Source organism: Coturnix japonica, chromosome 21, assembly GCF_001577835.2.
Source record: "Coturnix japonica isolate 7356 chromosome 21, Coturnix japonica 2.1, whole genome shotgun sequence".
NCBI classification, from domain to species: domain Eukaryota; kingdom Metazoa; phylum Chordata; class Aves; order Galliformes; family Phasianidae; genus Coturnix; species Coturnix japonica.
This window is the reverse complement of record NC_029536.1, coordinates 4,611,349-4,637,406: the sequence shown is the minus strand read 5'-3', so window position 1 is coordinate 4,637,406 and position 26,058 is coordinate 4,611,349. Positions and strand designations below refer to the sequence as shown.

At 43.0% G+C, this 26,058-nt stretch overlaps 2 protein-coding genes across 3 annotated transcripts in view; one reads left to right on the top strand and one right to left on the bottom strand.

The window, feature by feature from the left end:
• The window catches only part of DHRS3 (dehydrogenase/reductase 3), a 36,587-nt gene extending 15,758 nt beyond the window's left edge, over positions 1 to 20,829 (bottom strand). Inside the window, exons 1-5 of one of the 2 annotated variants that reach the window (XM_015882342.2) lie at positions 20,716 to 20,829; positions 19,269 to 19,340; positions 12,128 to 12,241; positions 10,958 to 11,117; positions 7,971 to 8,328 (exon numbers count right to left, since the gene is read on the bottom strand). In XM_015882342.2, the coding sequence (XP_015737828.1) occupies positions 7,971 to 8,165 (195 nt within the window). In that variant the 5' untranslated portion in view covers positions 8,166 to 8,328; positions 10,958 to 11,117; positions 12,128 to 12,241; positions 19,269 to 19,340; positions 20,716 to 20,829. The remainder of the gene's footprint in view (positions 1 to 7,970; positions 8,329 to 10,957; positions 11,118 to 12,127; positions 12,242 to 19,268; positions 19,341 to 20,715) is intronic. The other variant, XM_015882343.2, reaches the window with a different exon arrangement.
• LOC107323358 (arylacetamide deacetylase-like 4) lies at positions 16,097 to 25,842 on the top strand. The gene is made up of 4 exons (XM_015882341.2): positions 16,097 to 16,672; positions 20,673 to 20,889; positions 21,668 to 21,731; positions 22,508 to 25,842. Exons 1-4 carry the CDS (start codon positions 16,505 to 16,507, stop codon positions 23,277 to 23,279), a joined length of 1,221 nt encoding a protein of 406 aa, XP_015737827.2. The 5' UTR covers positions 16,097 to 16,504; the 3' UTR covers positions 23,280 to 25,842.
• Positions 25,843 to 26,058: the final 216 nt, after the last annotated feature.

Sequence of the window (26,058 nt, the reverse complement as noted above, 5' to 3'; positions counted from 1 at the left end):
GAATGATTCTATGAACACTGCAGCATCTTTAAGACAACATTTTCCACTCACGTGCATTTTAAGTCCCATAATATTTGAAGTTTTGCTCACAGTTTGGCACCAAATGGTTATCTAAGAATTTCTGCTTTCATTTGAAGTGGTGCAAGTTTTATCCTCCCCTCTGATATGAAGGAAAATGTAACTTGGGTGTACCCAGTGATTCAAAGGGCAAACAGGATGAACAAACAATTCTAATTGCTTCATATCTCCTGTTTTTTAAGTAGTAAGTCACCACCTCTTAGCTTCAGATTAGCAATACAGATGAACTCTGCTGCACAGAGAAGCTTCTAGAAACACTGAATTAAGATTTGATCCAGCATCTGCAATTTTCACTTGTGGATCCAAGTTGGGACTCATGGAAACTCAGCAGCTTCAGTCCAGGACTTGTTGGGAGAGAAGCCAAACCTGAAAGACAAATGCTGTCTACCTGTACAGCTGGTGCAAGTCGGTGCCTGTGTGGGTTGAGAGGAAGAAAACCAACCCAACTGGAAGCCATGCTTGACTGTATCTGTGCCTACTTTAAAAGGCTGTTCCATTTAGATATGGGATGAAACACAGCAGCCAGGTCATACCAACAGCCTCCCCAACCTTACCTGTGGCTGAAAACATGCCCAGCCATATAGATAGATAGATACACAGTCTATCATCTTTCCAGGCATTATTTGTATATAAACATATAGTTTTAAGAGGTTGCTTAAGTGTACTCAAAGGTACAACTGCCATTGATTATACATTGAGAGCCATGTTTATCTCATGGTCACATTGGCAAGTTGTAACTGATTTCAGCAGAGCTGCATTTGTGCTTTCAAACAGTACTGTCTTGTTATTAGAGCACTGACACATTGGGTCGGCCAGTGTTAGACAACAAAGCTTTATGTTAATCAAAATAAGTCAGCTCCGTAGCACTGTATTCAATAAACTGTAATTAAGAAGGTGGCAACATAAGCGTGGCTGTCCACAAAACCCTTTTGTAATTACACGTAGTTTATGGCTAAACTAACAGGATGAACAATTTAAATGAGTTACAAAGCCTGCCAAGGTACCCAGCTATTCCCAAGTCTATTAATTAGAATCAATTTGATCCCCGCTGGGATAAAGGTCAAACAACATGTATTTGACCCCTTCCTACTGGCGTCAGTGTTATCAGCCAACACATCTGTCAGTGCCTGGCTATGACTTATTCAACTCTTTAGCACGTTGACGTCACGCTTTGAAGAAGAGAATCTGGGCCCAGCTAGGAAGATCTCTATAATAATTTCTGCTTTATATGCCTTAAGGTGCTGGAAGGTGGCAATGAGATCTCCCTGGAGCCTTCTCCAGGCTGAACATCCCCAGCTCCCTCAGCCTGCCTGCATCCTCATGGTCTCCTATAGACTTCTCACCTAGACACCCTTCAATTACCACCCCACACGCCCCAACCACGACAGGTTTCCATAACAAGGTAAAAAGATGAATTACATCTTTCATTCCTTCTAGGCATCGCGGTCAGAATGCTTAGAAATGTATGCAGGGCTTAAGGTCATTCTTAAAGCAAATTGCTGTGCCAGACTCATTAGACATTAGTTCAACAGCATGTTTAACTCATTTTTAATGCAGTAAAACTACCTATATACGTTAGAGGTTCAGATGGAAACAGTTCTAAAGATCTCAGTCAACTTCTTCCTAACCTGTGCCAGACGCATGACACAAAGGCAACAGAAATACACAGCAGCACATTTAAATGTCACTGAAGTGATAGAACAACACAAATAAAATGGGGACAAATCCCTTAGAATGAAAATCCCAACTGGAAAAACCAACTGAAATTCAAGAAAAGCAGCTTTTTTTCCCCCTCCGACCCCACACCTGGACTACAGCCTTCACCACATCGACTCCTTTCGAATTTCACTGCCTCCTCTTCAAGCTTTCCATGTCTGAGGGTTCACATCCACCTTCAAGGCCAGTACCCCCATGTTACTGACCACCTTTCATTGGTGGCACAGCTCCTGTTCCACCTTTACCCCCCACCAGTAGGTACTCAAACAACCCCTGTGTTTCCTACTGCACTCTCTACACCTGATGTGTGTTCTCCAAACCAGGACATGCACATTCTGCACTGGGTAACATACATCAGAACAGTGCCCATTTCTTTTAAAACCATCATTGTAAAGGTTTCTACAATTCCATTCCATCGCAGTTACCTGCCCACAGCAACTACACAGCAATTAATGACATGAAAATGACTTCCTCCAAGCTCTGAAATTCTGCTGTTTCAAAGCAGCTCTTTTCTGTCCAGCAGAACACACCTGCTCTGGGATGTCAGGTCTATGCATGTCTGCACTCAGTGTGCATTGCAAGACATGCCTCAGAAACTGCTTATATTCTGCAAGTGCCATCTTGAAGCATGGATCAGCCACAGTGCATTTCAAAGATGCAGACAACAAGCAGGATGACTTGCTTAATGCATTTACTCTGGCTCCATTGTGCACAACAGAAGCAATGCTTCCTGCTTTGGAACACTGCAGTCTGCCTGAGTGGAACTTGGTGGCAGATAAAACTTGCTGTGCATTACGGATTTTATGTCAGGATCTGCTTCATGTGAGAGCTCACACTTAAACACAGACACGTGGAGTATTTGAGAGATTCTGAGAGTGAAATCAGAGAAGAATGGTTGAGAAGGACAGTAATTCAAAAAGCATTTCAGATTTAGAACTCTTAAATCCACATGAGATACTCAAAGCTTTTATCCCACAGCTTGGAAAGGTCACAGTTCTGAATTACCCTTAGAATCAGACTCACTATTTTACCTTTACCTCAGGAGATCAGTGCTACTCTCATCTCTAGCTGTTATAATGTTATTTTTAAAAAGCTTTTAAAAAGCATATATTAATTAATACACACCAGGACAGTACTAGTCAACATGATTCATATATTCATAGAATCATAGAATGGCCTGGGTTGAAAAGGACCACAATGATCATCCAGCTCCAACCCCCTGCTGTGTGCAGGGTCACCAACCAGCAGCCCAGGCTGCCCAGAGCCACATCCAGCCTGGCCTTGAATGCCTGCAGGGATGGGGCATCCACAGCCTCCTTGGGCAACCTGTCCCAGTGCATCACCACCCTCTGGGGGAAAAACTTCCTCCTAAGATCCAACCTAAACCTCCTCTGTCTCAGTTTAATCAATTCAGAGCTTACCAAAGACTCCATTACCGGGTATTTTGTGTTGAATCCCAGGACTGTATACCATTTTTGCATAATCTTTCTGCAATGCTCTCACTCTCAGCCCCAAATCTCACTCAGCTAAAACTCTCCAATGATAAGAAGCTCTGAAGCACCTGAAGCAGTTCTGCTTAAATTAGCAGAGCAGAAGGAAACTGGCTCCAGGCTTCCATGCAGCAGTGCTGCCTTTGCACAGCTCCCATCCCTTCCTCCTCATTCCCATCCCAACCGAAACCAAGCTGAGGGAGGACCGCCCACTCCAATGACAAGGGCTCTTTCTAAATGAAGGCATTAAGCTCTGAAAACATTATGCAAGTAATGACAGGAAGAAGACTTGAGATTTCAGGAGACAGCTTGTAGCCTGAATAAAATCATACAGGCACGATCATCATCTAAAGCACAAGTTCTCAAGTAAGGCCTTTGGGATCTTTGCTAACTGCCCCATGACAGTCAGTGTTAGTGTGTCTGTGGCATTCTGCAGCTGCCCACCAGGCTGACATCCTGCTCCGAGTACCTTGCAGACTTGCAAACAATTGTCTAGACTGCAGTGCTGACAGAGTGAGGTCATGGCTATCAAGCAGTACATTCCATGCAAGAGTGAAGTTTCCGTTTCTTGTTTTCTTTTTGGTGACACCAGCTCCTTGCCATCTAGTAAGGGCCCTTGTCTGTCCTGATATTCCAGACCGCTTACCTCATCCACCACTCAAGCATGCAAACCCTTTGAGTCTTCTGCTCTCCCTCAATACAGGAAGCAAACGCTCAGAGAACAGAAGAGGGAAAGGAGAGATCTTTCAGTGCATTTACCAGGTCATTTCTTGCACAGTGATGAATGTGGAGAACTCTCAGGAAGGTTAATAGGAAGCGTTCAACCCTCCTCTGCAGCAGCACCATGCTAACAGAAGGCTGCCCCAATCCATCTGGTGTCTTGGAGACATCTCTTGTCAAAACACCCTTGATTCACCAAAGAGGCAGACATGTAACAGCTGGAGGAAGAAAATAGAGCTGATCTAAGAGGGCAAAATATACATCCATAGGTACAATGCTGAAGATCCACAGTGACAAATCTCCCAGCAGGAAAGGCTGAAGATACTCTTATGTCAGATAACCTCAGACACTATAATACATACTGGAGTTGGAGAATGTGTTTCTATCTTATGATTGCATCTTTAGCCACATTTAATAATTCAGAATGCCTAAGAACCAAGTATCTCTTCCCTGTTCAGTCACAGCTCAGATTAAAGCATTTGTGAATAAACAAAATTACAAGAAAATCCAAACTTCTTCACAGGAGAACATCAAGAACAGAGCTGACATCTCACTGAGAATGCTGTAGGCAAAGCAAATGGCATGGAGACACCCCAAAGCATTTTCCAACTCTATTGGCGAATGAACCTATTCAGCCCCTACGTCCCTTTGACTACTCACATCCATTAAGGTCTGTTCCTCCATAGGCTTGCACTCTCATTATAATCTTAATACCATTAAGATTTGGAATTAAGTTTTTACTTCCATAAGCACTGGATCACAAATCCATTCAATAACTTTTCAATAACACAGGCTGACTCTTCCCCTTTGGCTAAGCACAGAACACCCAAGGGTAAGAGCCCCAACAAACTATCAACGCATGAGGCAGAGATGAAGCTCTATTGCTCCAATAGAGGATGTAAGCCTTTACTGTCTCCCATGGCCAAGCAGTATTTGAAAACTTCAACCCAAAAATAAAAGAGGAGTATGGATCCCCTGACCTCTTACTGTAGACTTAATCAGGAATGATCTAGTGACCAAAGCCCATCATTTAAAAAGTCAACTAATGCTGCTGTGTTCCCTTTTAGGCAATTTCATCAGTCCAAAGAACAGCAAGGTGTTTTCCTGTTCCACTCATACCTGTGGCATAATGGCAGAGCAATGGAGTTAAAAGAACGGGGGTGGAGAATGGCAATGAGGATGGATGTACATGATCATACCCAAGGAATTGCTGTTCAGTTGGCTTTAGAATTTCAGTGCTCACCTATCAAGCTGAAAACTCTGTGTCTGTATTCAGCTCAACCCTTTTCTCATTTATTTCTTGCCTTCTTCAGAGCTTTAACTGCAGGACTGAAATTTTACACTCAAAAAAAATCACAGATGTGACCATATTAAATATCTTCATGGAATACAATAGTGTCATCTTACGTGAAAACTGTGAAGGTGCATCCTATCAGTGATCAACAAAACCCGCTTCAGAAAAGACAAATAGACTATAAGGGGAAATGCAATCCAGTCTAATTACCAGAGGAGGTTTCAGATGCTAACGGGGCTCAACTAACCCATCTTTCAGAAGATTCTAATCTCAAAATTATGGTTGTATATCGCCGCCTACCTCCAAAACTCCGCCACTATGTCTGCGTGCGCAAGCGCTGCGATGCATCTTCAAGGTATTCTGCACAACCACTGTCAGAACCTGAACTTCTGCCATTGCTTCTGCTCAAAATCTGCAGAATTTGGGGCCTTAATGGATGCAGTCTGCCAGACTTTGCATGGATGTTGTCAATACGCCATCCGACAACCAGAATCTGATATAAATTATTAATTATGATCAATAACTCAAGCTTTCTATATATTATACAACAGCTATCTGCGTACAAAAGCAAGAAAAAAGGTAGAATAAGTAATCTCAAAGGTCTCATTGAAAGATGACTTGCTGGCCACTCAGTTTCCAGTTTGATTGTCCAATGCAAAGCATAAAATCACAGAGTAGTGTCAAAAAGAGGGCTTGCATTCTACATGGAGACTGCATGAAATAAAGAAAGTCAGCGCTGATAACAGGAGGCAGAAAAGGAGTGAAACCTCAAACAAAGGGAGCAAAGCTACCACATGAAGGTCAAGCTCTCATTCATGGCATCATAGAATCATTAAGTTTGGAGAAGACCACCGAGATCATCTAGTCCATCCATCAACCCATTATAAACATCATTAAAAACACTGAAGAAAAAGTTAATCCTGCTTGAGCATTGCTGAGAAGATGTGCCACCACCAATGGGCCAGACAGGCCCACAGCTTGTGGAGTGCCATGTTTCACTCTCTGGGTAGCTATGATTTAACTGAAAGGAGAACCTGATTTGAGTTCAGCAAAAGCAAAAAGTAAAACACCTCAATGACAAGCATGGAAAACAACAAAAAAAGCCACCTTAGGGTTACAAACAATGACTACAACCACACAGCACTTCATGACGCTGTGAGAAGAGTACAAAGCTGCCCAAGAACTATTCAGTTGTTTATTCTTTCAGCCTAAGATCTGCAGTGATTGTAGAGATAGGACATGAAGATGAACCACAGTCTGTATCAGTTTATAACAACTGCATCCTCATCTCCTGAGCTCTTCTTGGCCTATAGCAGCCAGGGCTGGCTACCATTGCTCAGCATCCAGCTGAGGATGGGGAGCCCCTGGGTTAGCAATAGAAATGGTAGTGCTCCAGTGCTGCAGCTCAGCATAGCAACCATCCAGGCTAACTAACTTAATACCGAAGCACGGTGTCCTAACAGATAATGGAAATACACTTTCAGCAAATTGTTTGGGTCCAAAGGTCAGGCAGCTTGTTTGTTCTGTCTCCAAGAGTTCGTAAATCTCAACACGATGTTTAAACACCAGCGTGCACAAACATCAAAGTTCAATGCTGACTTTATTTTACACCTTAAAGTCATGCACCAGAACCGCTCTGTGCCACACATGGAAGACTGAAGCACAGGGGTGAGGAAGTGACAAAACACCAACCCAAACAACATGCAGATTTTTTCTTAGTCGTCCTCATTCTGCATTTTTCTTCTTCCTTATCTGCATTTACTCTCATTCATTCTCTCTCACATGGTGCAGTATTTATGCAGCTAATTTCACATGGTTCTTCCCTTCCACTACCCCTTAAAGAGGAATAAAGATGAAACCTTCGATCTAAAAGCCTTGTTTGAGGGCTTCATGCACCTGCAGGTGATGACAAATCTTCAGCTTCACTCCAAACCTTGGGCTGGATAAATCCTTCACCTCCTCACTCTCTCCCCACTCATTCCAACCATCCAACTACCACCAATATTGCCCACTGACCACATCCCTCAGTGCCACATCTCCACATTCCTACAACACAGGGATGGTGACCCCACACCTCCCTAGGTGGTTATGCCAACACATTACTACTCTTCTGTAATATTCAACCTGAACCTCCCCTGATGCAACTTGAAGCCATCACCTCTGCTCCTATCACTGTTACCTGGGAAAGGAAGCCAACCTCTGCCCCTTGGTCAGTCCTGGCTTTTGGTTTGTTTAATTATCCCTGTTTGATTCACACCTGTACTTAGGAAAACAGATTTCAAGGTACACAGCTGTTCCTGACGAGGGAAGGAGGGCAGCAGCTACATCTGCACTTCCAGACTGCAGTGCAGACAGAGCATTCTCAGAGTCCCTCTCCTTTTCTCCTTTCCTAAAGGAAACATGCAGACTCAAGGAGAGATGCACAGCTCACACATCGTGCTGCTCCTCCTCGCTGGGGCAGCACAACCTTTGAGCAGCACTCATCTTACTTAGGGCTGGCAAAAAGCAGAACAGAAGGGGCTTCAGAAAGCACACGAGATGACTTGGCAAACAGAAAGCAGAGCTCTACCCACCCTGAGTCCCAAAGGAGGGCATGGAGGTGAGCCCCGCTCCAGGTGCCCCTTCTCCCCTCCAGTCCCATACGGCAGCAGGTGCCCATTCCCCCATCTCACCTTCTTGGCTCCTCGCTTGGCGAACTCTCGGGCCAATTGGCGGCCGATGCCACGTCCCCCACCTGTAACCAACACGGTGTCCCCGGACAGATCCCGCAGTTTGGGAGGCAGCAAAGCACACACGGCAGCTTTCAGCACCAGGTAAAGCATCTGCACGGGGAGCAGCAGCACAGCGCCCAGCCATTTCCAAACCATCCTCTTGTTCTGGGCGATGGGGTGACAAAATGCTCTTCCAACCTTTCACAAGAGCAAGGGAACAGAGATGGAAAGCCAGCACCTTTCATGCACCCGCAGGTGGGTGACGAGTCTTCGCCCCCCTCCCCCCTCCTCCAGAACTTGGGGGTGAGCAATTCTTGGGCTGGAAAAAAAAATAGAAGGAGGTGAAAAAATAATCCTTCTCTCCCCTCCTAATAAAGTGGGGTGGGAGGAAAGCAGTGCAGGAGAGCTCTGCCTCTCGGTCGGTGTCCTCCGGGGTCGTCACATGCAGGTAATGCTGATCCCGTGCCTTTAACTGCAGAACAGTTTTGTAGGAAAACAAGAAGTCCGATCAAAAGTAGCCATCCGACCCTCCGTGCCAAAGGCCGACGTGCAAATCCCGTATCCAAATGGGAAGGTTTGGTTGTTGTTGGCTGTTTTTTTTTTGTACTTGGAAAAAATCAAATAAAGCAGCCTATGTCTCCAAACTGCTGCCTGCAGCGCCTTCCAGGCGGCTCATTTCTATTCTTAGACTCAGGAAATCGCTGAAATGAGACAGAATTGCCAGGACTTTTCTATTTAAGAAAGGGTCTATTCAGGGGAAGGTTGTTTTTGTTTTCCTATCTATAAATATCTCCCGGCGCTCCGTCCCGAGCCGGCTGCAGGGCTGGGCTGCCCCTCTGCCCCCTCTCCTGGTTCCTCACCCGGCGGATCTGCGATCACAGAGCAGGAATTACGCCGAGCTCTCCTTCAGCTCTTACTCATTTCTCCCTATTGCTCTGTCTGCCTATCGCAGCCGCGGCGCTGGGGAGGTTTTATACCCCATTAAGCCTGATTGACAGTTAAAGTGTCGGGGAGATTTCACTACTGTTCCTGTGAGTGGCTGGCTGCTCTCTCTCCTCCCCCGGAGCCGCTCCCGGAGCCCGGTTCCCGTTCTCCGGCTGCCGCCCTCGATTCGGGGCTGCACCGCAACCCGCACGGAGGGGAAGATCCGCTCCGGGCTGAGCACCGAGGAGATCTCGCTGCCATAGAGCCCCATGCACGGATGGAGACGGCGATAATGGGAAAGCATCCCACTTTCAGCCCATCTGAACCCAAGCCAAGCTGGTCGTCATCTGTCAGCACCGAGCCATAATATGGACAGCTCGAGGGTGATGCTGGTGTTGCCGGTCAGTGATAAAAGGAGATGAAGTTTCTTCCATCAAACACTGTGTTTTGGAGTGTCAAACATTGTGGCCTTGCAGTGCTTGAAGGGAGCTTATCAACAGGAGGGAGAGTGACTTTTTGCATGGTCTGATAGCGATAGGACAAGGGGGAATGGCTTTAAGCTGTAAGATTTAGGTTAGACGATAGGAAGGAAGTTAGTTAGAGCCTCACTACCTCACACTGAGCACCCTGGACACATTCAAGGTGATGTTGGATGGGCCCTGAGCAGCCTGAGCTGGTGGTTGGCAACTCTACCCATGGCAGGAGATTGGAACTGGATGGTCTTTAAGCTCCCCTCCAATCTAAGCCACGCTGTGATTCTGTGATGATTTTTCTCTCCTTTTCCATGACTTCTGTCCAGACAGAAGGGCACAGTTGCAACACAAGGTCTCTGTAGCGCTTTGTGTTGCAACAGGAGAAAGGGCAGATATGTTGCAACTAGGTCCCCGAGTTATTTGTTTGTGCTGTTAAGCTTGAGGTGGGTATGTTGCATATTGAGGAGGGTCTAAGTGCACGTTTCATAAAATCACACAATGGCTTCATTTGGAGGGGACCTTAAATCTGCCATGGGCTGGTTGTCTCCCACCAGATCAGCCCATCCATGGCCTTGGGCACCTCCAGGGATGGAGCATCCATGACTTCTCCAGGCAGCAGTGCCAGGGCCTCTCCACCTTTGAGCTCAGGGCTGCTCACCCCACGTTACCAGTTGTTGTAATCTGAAACTGAACGTTTACAGGATGCCAGGAGATGCTCAGCGATGTCACTTCACGCTGCCGCTCCAGTCGTTCTGGTTTTGGTGACCGTGCTGTTAATAAGAACGTGCCAAAATGAAGCCAGCCCCACAGACATGAATCTACATCCACTATCCTGGGAAGCCATCTAGTGGTAAAAACTAGAATCACTGAAAAATCATGGAGGGGTTGGAGTTGGAAGGAACCCCAAAGGCCATCAGGTCCAAGTCCTGCACTGAGCAGGGACACCCACAGCCCCATCAGTGCTCAGAGCCCCATTCCGTGACCTTGGGTGTCTGCACCACCTCTATGGGCAGTCTGTGCAGTGCCTCACTGCCCTCACTGTAAAACACTTATTATGTCTCATCTAAATCTCCCTTCTTTTAGTTGGAAACCATTTCCCCTTGTACTATCACAACAGACCCTGCTAAAGACTCTGTCTCCTTCCTCGTAGCCCCTCCTCAGACACTGAAAGGATCCAAATGATGAAACTGAAGGATGTTCTCAAGCTTAATTTCCCCTACAGTGACTAAAGGACCATGGCAATGGTACTGCATGAGTCTAAAAGCACCTACACACAGGCAGTGAAGCTGTATTACGCAGCCAATAGCAGTGAGCTAGGAAGCCAGATCCCTTTGAAAATAAGCCTGATTTCATGCTTCATTATCAAGCACGTTCTTAAAATGACAGCTCAAAGCAGCCATGTGGTTCAAGGGTTATTTGGTGGCAAAAATAACGACTGGATTTTTGGTGCTACCCACATTCAAACTTGTATCAACTTCAACACTGCTAAAACTTCCACAAAGGTCTCCAGAAAAAAAGTAAGATTAAGAGAGAAGCTTGCAGAGTTCTTACCTTTAAATGCCAGTTTTCCTTTCATTAAGGAAGTCAAACGGTGGTCACAGTCTCACCATATGGGACCAGGAGAGAGGCTTCTAGGGTGAAGAAGTTGAGCCATTGCAACTGCAGTCTGCGGAGACTGTTCAAAACCAGGTATCCCCTAACAGAGCTGCATCTGAAATAACCAGAGCTGTGAGAATTTCCATGGCTGCTTGGCAGCACTGAGCACCTCTGTGTGTTTTTACAGTTAGAAATGGAGCTGGGGGAGGCACCTGGCATTACAGCTTTCCTCTCAGTCCAGAAACTCTGAAGGGGAGAGAGAAATTACACAGAGAGCCCAGTGTCTGGCTTAAACGGGAATGACTCAGTGTCTGGACTGGTAACAAATATAACAACTTTTGGTATAGGAATAAGAAGCAGTGTTAAAAATGAAGGGATATGAAGTTCAAGCAAGCCTGATGTTTTGATTCTTTGAAACATTCACAAGTCCTTTAATGCCAGTGGAACCAGCCCTGTGAGTATTTACCCGTTCCCCATTAAATAACATTCTGAAAAGTATTAAAAGTGGCTGGTTGGTTGTTGTTTTTTTTCCCCATTCATTATGGATGAATGTTGTGCAAACGTGCATCTGGAGCCAAAAGACACAGCTTCAAAATGAAGCATTTTGATTTTCCTAACGTCACCTTCAGATCTCAGTGAACGTATGAACTCTTTCACTGTTCTCCTGCTTTGCTCTGCATTCACTCCCAAGCAGTTGCAAACCAGAAGCTCAAACACTGCACAATGAGAGCAAGAATTGGAGGTAATGCAACAAAACTGGAGTTAGTGCTTCTTGTCTGCAATAAACCTGGTGAAATATGAGCAAGTCATTTTGAAATTCACCAAACTGGAGTGAAAAATCAGATAGCTTTAAATGCTGCATGTACCGAGTTCTGCACGTACTGAGAACAGCTGAGATTTGTCCCCTTGAATTGCTGTTCCATTCTGAAAAGTGGCAAAAGAGTAATCTGGGATTTCACTTCATTACTGCCTAGTAACCATGACAGGCTGTTTGGCATAAGGTCTTTTTCCAGACCATCTCCTCTACAAAATCCAACATTCATCTCTTTTTTAGTGCAACCCAAACCACGCTTTCATTTAGGTTTGACCACTCAAATTGCTTTCAGTCAGTGTCTTGGTACGTACCTTGGTTGGTGAAAATGAGGGTCTGTCCCATCACAGCAGTTGTTCCTGATGATCTCTTCCATGTTCCTACTCAGGAGTCCTTCCCCATTGCAGTGCAGCTTTCCATAAGCAGGCCTGCTAATGTTGCAGAATTGCATTAGTTGCTGACACCATTGCTTAGTGCCAGAATTAATGTTGCATTTCAGATAGCTGCACAGCACTGAACTATTTGTTTTGTGAGCATTTGCTCCCCACAGTGTATAAAAACCACACAACCACTCGGGATGAGCCATTTCCATGGCATTTTAAACTGAGTTTGGTTCCATTTTGCACAAGAAGGTGGTCGTGTAGCACATCTCACCGATAACTCACTTCGTTTGTACTTCTGTTTGTCAGTGTTTGGGTCTGTGCTTCTTAACAGAAGCGTTGGGCTGTAATGCACTTCGATGAATCTGCTGTGAATTATTAGGTTGAAATGACTCATTCCTGGGACCATAGCTCAAAAGATGCATTCATGGCAACCCAGCCCATGGCAGGGGTTGGAAATGGATGGGCTTTAAAGTCCCCTCTACCCTAAGCCACTCTATGATTTTATGTTTTCTGAATACTTACTTAAGCACAAGTGCCTAATTACAACAGCACCAGCTTAAAACGAAACCTGCAGTTCATATTTAGGTAAGCTAATTTAAAGGCAGGTTAGCAGCCTGCAGTAATTGAAACACAGCTTTGGGGTTGCAGCGATGTGTGCTAGCACTCTCAATGAGACTCATAGGAACATAGTTCTCCTTACTTCCCTACTCCTGAAGGAATAAACAGTGTTGAAAAAGCAACTTCTACCTGCACACTTCCATAAGGAAAGGTCCATTTTTGCAGAACGAACTTTTCCGGCTCTATAAAGAGGCCCAGGGAAGCCTTAAATACGGAAATATCTTAAATATATAAAATCTGCATTACTGCAGTGTCCAGTAGTACCGGTTCTTTACATCCATGCAGGTTCTTAAGCACGGACAATCCATCACAGGCACAGATTAAAACTAAGCCTCTTTGTAAAAATGAAACTCCTTGGCCAAGATGATCTGGTTTTTGTTATATGAAGTACTGCTGTCAGATTTGGATAAAGCAAGAGCTGTATTTTTGTGCTTCTTGATTTCATTTTTCCCTTGAGTTCACATTTTCCATTTGAAATGTGTCCCAGTGGTCCTATGATTTCACACTGTCCTTCTATACGCTATTAAGTATTAAAAGGCTGATATTGTTGCATTTTAAGTGGAGTTTTGCCATGGACTAAGCTCATAGGGACCAGGTTTCTGTTCAGCTTCCAGCCTTGACAGAGAGCAGTCTGTATCCTGCCTTGTGTGAAAACCTACACTTGGAAATCTGACTGCTTTCCCAGGGTCTCACAGCAGATCAGTATCATGAATAAAGATACAGCAAGCCCTTTACTGAGTGAGCCTAAGTTTGAGATAGAAGAACCGCAGACTCAATCATTATGGTTGGAAAAGACCTCTAGGATCAAGTCCAACTGTCCACCCACCACCAGTATTGTCCATGAAAGCATGCTCCTAATAGACCCATAGAATCATTAAGGTTGGAAAAGACTTCTAAGATCATCCAGATGACATAGCCTTTCTAAATTTGATATGCATAAAAATAAATGCCTTTATAAGAAGAAGAACATTCAAAGTGCTTGTAGGTGCTATCAGGAATTCAGAGAAAGAAATGCAACTTCAAGGATGTTTTTGCACTGCCTGTCTTTTTTCTCACCTTGGTTTAATTAGAAGCCAAATCCATCTCGGACTATTAGCTGATGTCCTCATATTGAAAGACAGAACAGGGAGAAATATCACATGTTGGCAGGAATCATAGAATTATCAAAGAACCATAGAATGGCTTAGGTTGGAGGGGACCCTAAGGATCATCCAGTTCCAAACTCCTGCCATGGGCTGGTTGACCCCTACAAGAGGCTGCCCCGACGTCCAGGAATGGAGTGGCTGTGTAATGTTAAACTGATTCACTCATCTAACGTTTTGTTTTGTACATTCACCTCACCTTTACATCACTCAAAACTTGTCAGACCCTCTCATTAATCCCTCAGTCCTGACAAAACCTCTAACACACAAGAAGTGGTGAAGAATTAAGCCCTTAAGGCAATTAAAATCAGAGAAGGAGTTTATTGTTTCAATGGTCTGAAGTGAAATCTGACTAAACCAACGTGATGTGGATTTGGACAAAAACTGAACAGTAGGTTTATTCTTGAATAAAATTGCACTGGAAGCCTGTAAAGTAGCTGAGGGATAAATTTGTAGATGAAATCTTCCCTGAGTCCTTATGAACAATGCCTTCTTTAAACATTCTCATTAAAAGTGGTTATAATTTCTTTCTAAAGCCAGTGGTTCACTAGAACATATGAGGAAGAAAATAAGCACCAGTGGAAAACGTTTTTGCTTGGAAGGTGAGAACAGATCAGCTTTAGGAATATGGGGAAATAAGATCACATCACAAATCAGATGATGGGAAAATAAGATCTCTAGAGTGATACAGCTGGGCTGAGACGAAAGGCACGGTGTGATGACACTGTGTTCATTCAGACATTCAGAATCATAGAATCATAGAATGGCTTGGGTTGGAAGCCACCCCAAGGATCATCAAATTCTAACCCTGGTTCCACAGGCAGGACTACCAACCTCCATATCTAATACCAGACCAGGCTGCCCAGGGCCTCATCCAACCTGGCTTTGAACGCCTCCAGGGATGGGGCATCCACAGCCCCTCTGGGCAGCTGTTCCAGCGCCTCACCACTCTCTCTGTGACAAAATTCCCCCTGACATCTAATCTAATAAAACTTTCCCTCCTTGAGCTTAACCCATTACACTTTTCAGAGAATCATAGAATGTTTTAGGTTGGAGGTGACCTTAAAGATCACCTACTTTCAACCCCCTGCCCCCAAAGCAACCAGTCCCGGAGTCCATGAATAACTCTTTGTAGGATGCCCACTGCTCCTCCACTCTCTCTAATGGTTGGCTGCTGCTCTGAAAGTCAGAACTTAGACGTTATTAATTTTAGGATAGATTAGTTAAATCCATTACATATTTCCTTCCAGAAATTAATTTTTGCTTTAGTTTATGGCTTTATTTGTCCATTTAAATCATTAGAGTTGACATATCTCCACAGGTCTGGATGGCTAAGTAGGTGGAAGGGCTAAGTTAAGCCTGCTGCACCTCACAGTGATGGAAGGGATCAATGAATCCTGAGCTTAGTCAAATAACATAGGTTAGTTTTGGAAGGATGCATACTGTGATCATGTTCCAGGCCCACTGAATTAAGCTGAGAATTCTGTTATAACTTTCTTATATGGATTTCTTATGCTTAACACCCTTTATTTTATTTTACTTAGAGGATTTTGAACTGCATAGTTCAAATAGCTGCGCTTGTTGAATTCCACCAAAGTTAAATCAGACCTATTCACATAAGAATGCAATCTAGTCACTCTTATCATCCAGTTGTTTCTCTCTTATGACTCAATCTGTTTACCCTCAATCCGCATAGCTAAAGATTTCTTCAGCCTACTGACTTATTCATATAAAGATATCTCCCTCTTTCCTTTAAGTAGAGACATACATTGTACAAATGAGATTTCTTCTAGATAGGTATATTCCATCTTCTTTAATGGGTATAAGAACAGCTAGAAATAACTCACTTTTTTAGTCAAGAGCCCATACTCTGAGGGAATACCACCATAGAAGTTAGACATCTCTGGGCCCTACAGGCCACTAAGGGCTCCTCTGGGGAACCCTAGTACTCCTAGAGCTTCCAGTACTCCTAGAGCACTCCTCAGTGTGTTCTAGGATATCCTGGATCCTTTCATGTGTGCCTAGAGGCCCCCTAGAATATTCTAGGGTGCCTACAAGACTCCTGGAGCTGTCCAGCATGCTCTAGGATGAACTGGAGCTTCCCCAGTATGTTCTAGAGGTCTCCAAGGTTGCCCCAGTGTACTCAAGGGCACCCTGAAGTACTCCCAGAGCTTCTTGGTGTGCTCTACGGTGCTTCATAATGGCAGTGAGTGAATGAATGAACAAACAGGTTGTTCAGACCCATAGAGCAGAACACAGATAAACCAGATGAAAACTAAAGTCCTCTTGCAACTTGGGGATACATAGAGAAGTGACATATCTTGAGTGTGCATACTGCAGAAATTACTTTGCCATGCTACACAAAGCTGTAATAGCTGGCATTGCCGGATGTTTGTACGTTGCCAGCATCCGGCGGCCTGATCTGTAGGTGGAGGGTGGAGGAATTTAGGTATGCAAATGACTTCTCTGTTGGGTCAATCTGAAGGATATAAATATTGACAGAATCGTATCAAACAGTTCACTACAAAATCACCCTCGCCAAAGAAAAATGGAATTATTTTATGCTCTGACGTTAATAGCAGGAATTCTCCTTGCTTTTCTATTATGGGTTTTAATTGAAGCTTCTTATCATTCCTTCAAGACAAAAACTCCTGAAGTTGACCAGCCATCAAAGCTCAGCTTCTATAATTGGCTTTTCACTATGATTGAAAATCTGGTGAGTTTATCGTGCTCTGTGATATTGTCATTTTCAGGAAAGGGAAAATGTGAGTAGAACTATGGACATAGCATCTAAATATTGCAGCTGTGAGTAATGGGAATCGTATGGTAACACATGTTTGGTATTTTAATACTGTCCATAAAAAGCAGCCTACATGAGGTGAGCTCTTTTAAATAGTGAGATTTGTATGTTTACACTGCAATTGTAACTTGATTGCCTTTTATAATGAAAATGATTGGTCCTTGTAGTTGGAAAACATTTCCTATCAACACAGATACTGCTGAAGAGTCTGTCCTCTCGTTTCTTACAGCCTCTTTAGATACCAGCAGGATGCTTCAAGCTCTCCCCAGAGCTTTCTCTTCTCCAGGCTGCACAGGCACTTGTACTTGTAAACTAGACTCTGCTATATGCACTGCCAGCAGAGTAAACAACAGCTCTTGCCCAAGACATTGTCAAAGAATACAGGGCAAGATCATACTAAGCCTTATCACATGTTTGTCAGATATCATTATGGTTGGACTTGACTTATGGTCAGACTTGGTGATCTTACAGGTCTCTTCCAACCTAAAAGATTCTATGATTCTATATCAAATGGAAGCCTGTAGGAAAAACAGTGATTTCGTTAGTGTTTGCATGGGGTTCATCTCAAGCAGCAGTGTTCTCTCACCCTCAGGTTATACGTAATGTACAGTAATCCTGAAAAGTCATTTGGGATGATACAATCAAAGACTTACATGGGTTGCTTGAATTTATATGCTTTCACCAAGCCAGGCCTCTCAGTCTCCAATGGCTTACGCCATGTGTACTTATCTACTCTGCCTGGTGTGAAAGAATTGCTGTCCTTACACACTTCAGACTGCTCTTCATGTCAAGCTATATATAAACACAATACAATCAAATGACTGAATGTTATTAGGTCCTCTATGTTTCTGTACTTGGTTTGATGAAAGGATTCTTTCAGATGACTCTCTTTACTGAAGCTGCTTCTACAACCTGGTTTCAGCTGGGACAGAGTTGATTCTCTTCATAGTGTTTGGTATGATGCTATTCTTTGGCTTTAGAAGAACAATGTTGACAGCACGTTGATGTTTTAGCTGTTGCTGAGCAGTGCTGCACAGAGTCAAGGATGTTTCAGTTTTTCAGCTTCTCATACTGTTCCACTAGTGAGGCAGCTGGGGGTCCCACAGAGCTGGGAGGGGACAGAACCAGAGTAGCTGCCCCAAACTGGCCAAAGTGGTTTTCCATACCCTATGATATAGTGAGAAAAACTATAAAACTAAGGGGAGTTGACTGGGGGGCAGCTGCTGCTTGGGGACTGGCTGGGCATTGGTCAGCGGGTGGTGAGCAACTGCTTTGTGCATCACTTGTCCCACTCCTGCTGTCAGTGAAGGTCACTAACTCTGACCCATTTGGCAGGTGGTTGTACCCGAGTGTGTGTTGCTTCACTACGCAACAACTGGGTTATAATGTAAAGTTTAACTTTGCTCCACATTGGGAAAGAAACTGACTAATCTGTATGATGAAAGCTTATTCAAAGTTTACGCTGATATCCTCAGTTATTCTTCGAACCACCAATTTCAATGTATTTTATTATCACATTTTCTAGAGAAAGGTGGGGAAAAAAGGCCTCAATTCACACCGGATAAGGTTTAGATCAGATAGCAGGAAGAACTGAGTCACAGAATAGTTGGGCATTGCAATGGGCTGCCCACAGAGGTACTGGGGTCCCTGTCCCTGGAGGTACTTAGGAGCAGTGTGGATGTGGCACTAACACATGTGGTTTAGTGACTGACCAGATATGATTTCTTACAAAGCACAAGATGCTCTGTGCACTGTGCATGTGCAATGAGATTATTCTGCTAGTTCTGATGAATGTTGCTGTTGTTGTGCTAGTGACATCTCCTTTTGTGCTCCCTGCAATGCATGTTGCAAGAAAGGCCTCTTTCTTATTATAGCACAGCACAGACTTCCGCCCCTATATTGAACTTATTTGAGGCATCCCTTAGATGGATCAGCAGTTAAGCATCTATTGTCTAGAGCAGAGGTGTCACACATATGATGCTCCAGCTGCACCTGTGTGCTTTCTTGAAGAAATCAATGAAAATCTCAGAAAGAAGAGAGAAAGCCTACCAGCTCACAACATAGCTTCTGTGCTAACCCATCCCTACTGATCTGCATTCAGACAGTGCATATCGTACTGTGATATAAAGCTCTGATCAATATTTCGGTTGGCAAAGCATAATGCTTCAAGGTAAGTAAGAGAGAGTGACTGTCAGACGGACCCTTCAGGTCCAAATAAAGTGCTTTTTGCCATTTCTTATGTGATTTCTTAATTAGTTTAAAAGTAGAAATCAGGTCACTGTATGTTCAACATACAGAGGAATCTGTGCCAGAATTTAGGCATTTGAGCAAATAGTTTTCCAAATTATTGCATACTGATCTGGGTTGTGTAATACATTCATCCACTGATACAATCATATAAATCCAGGAATAGCCATACCTCCTGTTTTCCGGGTGTCCTGTTACTGCTTCTGAAGTATTTTGTAATTACTGATCAAGAAAATGTTTTTCGATGGAAAATGGAATAACATACCAAATTCCCCATTCTTCTTTAGGACAGTTCTTTTCCTTAAAACTGAAGATGTGTCTGTGATGCCAGGAGCTCCTAGGAGAAGGAAAGAGGATATTTACATAGAATGTTCTGATACCAAGTTTATCACATGTAGTATTATTGCGTGTCATTTGAAGGCTCTACTAAAAAAACAGGGATGTTAGAAAGTTAAATAATTAGTACAGCAATTGTTTTAACTTCAACCACCCCAAAATCATCCCTTCAACAAAAAACAGAGGTCAGAAACATCAAGTTACAAAAGCATAGCTGGCCATTAGTTGATAAGGCATTGATCCACTACATACATGTGTAACTCCGTTGCTCAGAAGAGAACAACACAATCTGCAAACTGCTTGTTATGACTACCATCATTCCAGAAGAATGAATTGTATTAGTTTGTAATGGTAATTAAGTCATCATTTAATAGGAAAAGAAGTATTGTCCCTAGCAGGAAATGCATCACTTAGAAACCATGCTCAAAATAAAGGGGGATTCCAATGTGATCCTCAGGCTATCTATCTCAATTATCAGTAATTGAATGGCTGTGGATAAGAAGATGTTTCTACACACTTAACAAACATACTCTGTCTTCAGAGTATCTATTTTCCCTGCTGGAAATGGCTGAAGAGCCATTTCCTGAATACCTGTGGGATCTTGATAAAGGTAATGGTTTCACAGATGGAGAAGGAGATAAGGTTCAGAACCATTCTCCCCACTGTCTTTGAAGCAGCATTTCATTACTGATTACAAGCATCACTGATTTTCTTAAACCTCATTGTCACTGACCCTGTGGCTGGAGATGATCAAAGACCATTGAGTTACTGCCATGGTTGGGAGGTTTCTATCTCACCTTACCTTCAATCCTTCAGCTGAGGCATCTGAAGTGGACAGTCTCCTTTTATAATCAATGGTGGTGATCAGATATTTCTAGAGCATAGCTTAATATAGCTGAAGTTAGAACTGTCCTCTAGAGATGCCTCTTTCTCTCCATGGACCAGAAAAGGAGGCTCAGGCCTCACGACACCTAAATTGCACACCTAAACAAATTGTTGATGTCATGTGTGATAAAACTAGATTACAGAAATAAGAAGGGATTTATATGGGACATTCAATGGAACAAGTATTGCAACATTCTTCTGAAAACAGTGTTAACTCAAACCACAAGGATGTATGTTTTCACTTTAGCAACTGAAATCACAGAGCTTTTTAAATGAAAAACCTGTAAGTGGGCAGCACCCAATGCAATTCTCCTAAATACAACAGAAAAATGTTTAAATTTCTGTTTAAATACACAGAAAAAGGCCACTTGTGGCATCCTGTGGTCCCAACAGAGTGGAGAGGCTTGGATTTTCTATTCTAATGTCTTATTTTTCCTGTTATATCTAGGCAAATAAATTAGCACGTTTGGGTATCTGTAAGAAGCACATACTTATAAGGATGTTTTCTAATGGACTGATAGCGTGGAAGTCTTCAGAGCTCCTCATAAAGGATCTGCACTTTGGTGAGGTGCCAGTGAGGATCTACCTCCCAAGATCACCATCTGCCAGCAAACGGAGGGGAGTCATCTTGTTCCATGGAGGATGTGGGATGTACGGAAGCATAAGTAAGCAACTGAAAGAGAAGAAGTGGTTTTTATCATTTTTTTTACACTACTTATGATCATTAACTATATATTTTTAAGAATTATTTTGAACCTAAGAAGTGATGAAAACTTTACTTGGGTAACTGAGAGATGGAACACAATGCTTGGTTTTACTTTTTCAGTTCTTTCATTTGCCCTTATTCAATATCTAAATTATTCTTTGTAGGATAGAGCCCTATTTATGGCATATATAACCCTTACAGCAAGTGGTGCTGCTAAATTAATGCATCTGTTTTGGTCTGAAAACATGACAGAAGTTATTAACTCCTGCATTCCTCCATTGGATCCCTTCCCCAATGGCAGACAGCACCTGGTCTTAAATGTGAGCCCAGGGTCCTTTAATTAGCTTGACGTTTTTCAGTTTAATTTATTAGAGAAAGCAGATAATTGCAAACATAATTAAAGAAGCTCCAAAAGATACAAAAACATATTAAAAGCTGTTAGGATTCTGTAATTTAAGGTAGAATCTATTACTGAGCAAATGGCCTTAAACCAAGCCTCTTAAATGTAGTAAAATCTGAATTAAAGTAGAAGAAAAACCCAGTGTATCTTTAAATACATTGTAAGAGGCATTCTCCTGCCTACTAACTTACAGTGGAATGGTTTTATAGCTCTTTAATGAGACAGTTAAATGGTCATCTCTGCACATCTCAGCTGAGGCCATACGTCACCAAGAAAGAAGGGAGGCTATTGCTGCAAGTATTCAAAGACATTAATTCCATTCATGTTTGTTCTTCAGGAAGCCATGAAAGAATATGCCAGCAATTAGCCAAAAAGTCTGATTCTGTGGTGGTGTCTGTTGGGTAAGTTGAGCTTGAAGAAACTGAGCTCTAGGATAGTCTGTCCTTGAATAGACATGTGCAAGCCACTGTGTGCATGACAACAACATACACCTGAACTGGGTTTATCAGCAACAAAAGCAGTTATTAGGGTGTTTAGATTATTAATCCATTGATTTAATTAAGTGGAATAAAAGGAAAGCAGAAGCAGTGCGCTTCAGCCAATGGAGGAGGGTTAACAGAGAAAGTCTGCGCTATTGCCTACTCCTTATTCAACCAGTATTCTCCAATAAACCCACAAGTGCAGAGAATAAAGAGCCGTGGCTACGGAGGTACATCTTTCTCTCATTCACTTTGCCGTGACTTTCTTTCATCTAAGAAAGTACGTCGTTGATGAAGAACCAAATGAAAAGAGCCCTATGTTATCATCGCTGCCTTGTAGTCCATTTGTCCCATTTAACAAAATAAATGAAGTAGTTGTCTGCAGGAAGCTATTTCATCACCACTGCACATTCACTGCGTGGTGGTTTATAACACAGTATTGTTAAATTGCAGTTATTATATTAAAGTGTAATAATAAGATACAAAACCGTACTCATATATAATAACAAGATGCCATTGATATGATAATATAAAACATAACAGTGACCTCAGGATACAAACAGCAGTAAATGACTGGGTTTGTATAACGAGGGTGGTGGGATTGAATTACATAAGGCTCTGTGCTCTTAAATTATGTCAGTTAAAGCAATTTACAGACACACACGCCTGAAGAAAGTGCTGTCCTTTATACCTTCCAGGTACCGCTTGTCCCCTGAGCACAGGTATCCAACCCAGAGCTTGGACTGTATCAATGCCACCATCCACTTTCTGAAGACTGCAGAAAATCACGGCGTGGATCCCGATCGGATCATTGTGTGTGGGGACAGTGCAGGGGGAACTTTTGCGACTGCAACTTGCCAAGAGTTACAGAACAGAACAGACATCCCAAAGATACGTGCCCAGATCTTGATCTATCCATTTGTCCAAGCCGTGAACCTCAACCTGCCGTCTCACCAGAAGAATGCTTCCTCTGGCTTGCTGTCCCTGGAACGGATGGTCAGTTTCACTCTGATGTACCTGAGGAAGGATTGCTCTTTGACGGGAGATATCTTGGCAGGTTCTCATGTTCCTGAGAGCATGCGTTTGAAATATAGGAAATGGATACATCCAGATCTTATCCCGGAGAAATTTAAACAGGACTACAAGCCACCATTACCCGCCTCGTATATACCCCAGGTCCATGAGGAGATGAAAGAAACGTTTGAGACAAGGTTCTCACCACTCTTAGCAGAAGATGATGTCATTGGCCGCCTACCTGACACCTGTATTATCACTTGTGAGCACGATGTGCTCAGGGATGATGGGCTGTTGTACAAGAAGAGGCTGGAGGACAACAACGTCAAAGTGACCTGGCACCACATTGAAGATGGCTTCCACGGTGTGCTGTGCTTTCTGGGTTATGGTATTTTCTCTTTCCCCTCAGCAAGTAAAATAATGGATCACATTGTAAACTTTATAAAAGGCTTTTAAAATGTCTCCTTCAATACACTGAACTACTATGCAGAGTGAGTGCACTTCAGTTCATCATTCAGTATCATAAAGTGATAACTTATGATAGTGCGACCTGCTGACTTCTGGCTTTCAGTTGCTCCTACTTGGAAACACAATGTGGTTTCTATCTTCCTTTCTGCTTTTACCCATTAACTGGTATCCTCATTTTCCTTCTTTTTTTCTGTTTTAAGAAATTTTGTTCTTTTGTCAAAGAACAAAACCTCACCATTAATACAGCAAAAGACACTTTAGAGACTAGAATTATACAAATAACCACAAACGCACGCACATGGATCACACGCACAAAAAGCAGTATGAGAATACAGATAAAATGCTCCCCCTAAAGCCTCTGGAGGATAAAGATTCATTCACAGTCCCTGAAACGAGCAGTGATTGCTACTGATCCATAGGCATATGCAGCCCATGGGTTTGGAGCTGGCTGTAAAATCTGAAGGGGGGGAATGGAGGGTATTTGCAGATCTCAGCTTACAGCACAGTGGGTGGCACAGAAGAGAGCAACAGAAGTCAAAGCAGTTGGAGCTTCCCATGTCAGTACCTGAGAGTGGCAACATGGAAGGGTCTCTTGGCCTTTCAGGGTCCCTTCCAACTCAAACAATTCTACAATTCAATGATTCCAAGTGGATGCTGACAAACATCACTGGATGTCCTCTAAGCTATAATCCATGAAGTTTCTTTCTGAGAGGCATTTACTTGTATTCAGAGACAGACAGAGCACCTTTGTTAACTGATAATGCAGTTATTAGATGAGAACTTGAGGGTAAATACAGAAGCATCACTAAAACAGCAAGAATTGCTTCTGCTAATGTCCAAAACAATGGGAAAACAATCACCATGGAATCCTTTTGAGTTGCAACATTAGCATAGATTTGTTATTTAGGACAGGTCCACATTTATAAACACAGATGCCTGGCTGAGTGCCAGAGCATGTCAAAAGAGCTGGCCATGCAATGCCTAAGAATTGTAAAACATTTCATCATTCTTATGCAATCATAGATTAAAGTGTGGAAAGAAGGCAGGGCGTTATCTTTCTTCTCCCCCAGCTGAACTGTGAGTAGGAAGAAAATGCTGGATTAAGTTCTTCTCGCTGTCACCACATTAATTAAAAGTGGTGACACAATGGCACTTACAAACCTCTGGAGCAACCAGTAGTTACTTGTGAATTCTTGTTCTCTGTAAAATGAAATGGTGTTTCTTTGTGCTCCATGGATACAAAGGGAGTTCGGTCCCATTCTTCCTGTTGCTGGTGTTGGTAATTTACTCTTCAAGCAACGAAATTCTTCCAAGAGTAAACAAAGTAATGAAGCTCACAAAGTTGTTCTGATTGAAGATTACAGCATTTGTTTTGATAATAGGACTTGGTGTGAAATTGGCAATTCCTTTGGGTTTCTGACCTCACTATGAAGGTTGGCCTACTACTTCATGTGCTGGTAGCATCAGTTGGTCCAGAAGTGCACCAGGATCTGCTAAGAAAGCTTTTAGTCCATGGCAATGTCTTTTCTGCCACATCAGTATTGCTATCTGCACAAGAACACTCACAGTTAGCTTGAGGATTTCTCCATGAATTCAATCAAACCTGGGAATCATTGGCTTATCTTTATTCAGGATCCATTTATTACACGCATGGCATCTTCACAACTGTCCTTCTGTTGATTCTCCAAAGTTTCTGGAATGGAAGTCCCTCCTCCTGGCTGATGTAAGGAGAGTTTGGTAACCAAAGTGACCTGAAGCCAAAGTTCAAAGGCCTCCAAAGCACCGCATATGACTCACTGCCCATTGGTGCCCGGCCTCTCTAAACAACTGGCTTTGCATTTGAGCATCATGGGCACTCGTTTCTATCATCCTGCACACAGCACAAAAATAAGGGAACAAACATTCACACAAAGATTCAAGAAATCAACAGAAGAGCCTCCAAATATCACTTTTGGTGTATGTTTCTCAAATCACCCGAAACCCCCCAAAGATGGCTGCATCCACACAGGCTGTGGCCATCTCCTGTAAGGATTAACCACCTTACCCCATTCTTCTAAGTAAACCTGATAATAGAATTTCCCAATCTCATTGCCTCACTTAAAACAATAACAATTTTCCTCCACAATATCCAAGATTCTTATCATCACCGCTGAACTCCAGCACATTTAAGACTCAAGACTTTTGTCTTGGCTTTTTTCCACTTGGCTTTTTTCCACTACTTGATCACAGTGCTGCGTGAGCCCAAACGTGGCAAAGACATGGATAGAGGGGAACGTTCTGTACTTCTTGGTAAGCAAATAGCACTAATAAAGCTTTTGAACCATGGTGTTGTCTAACAAGTGCAGACTACAGACTGTTGGCTTGTAATGTTCTTAATCCTCTTTGTTACTCTACTACTTTGAAATGACCACATGACTGATAATGAACTTGTGCAATGTTTTTGTTTGTTTGTTTTAAGTTTGTTTGTTTGGTTTTTTTCTTCCACATTAAATATCACAACAGCATCTTTGTGGTTCTTGGAAAAGCCTCTCAAATGTGCCAATATGAAATACTCTAAAATGTCTCCTCTGCTGCTTCCCCGCCTCCAGTGTTTGCATTGAGCAAAGTGAGCTGTAACACCCCTCTATCCAAACAATGGGTTCCATGCTATACAGCCTCTTACCCCATGCCATGTTGGTGTTCAGCAGAGTCCTTTCCATTTTGAAACCCACTTACTCTGCTTGATTTCCAAAGCTTTCTGAACAGAGAGCTAAAGAAGTCCCTACAA

Coding starts and splice junctions, on each gene's coding strand:
- LOC107323358 (XM_015882341.2), top strand. CDS start 16,505: ATGGAATTATTTTATGCTCTGACGTTAATAGCAGGAATTCTCCTTGCT. Junction 16,673..20,672: donor TCACTATGATTGAAAATCTG/GTGAGTTTATCG, acceptor TGTTATATCTAG/GCAAATAAATTAGCACGTTT. Junction 20,890..21,667: donor TGGGATGTACGGAAGCATAA/GTAAGCAACTGA, acceptor TTTGTTCTTCAG/GAAGCCATGAAAGAATATGC.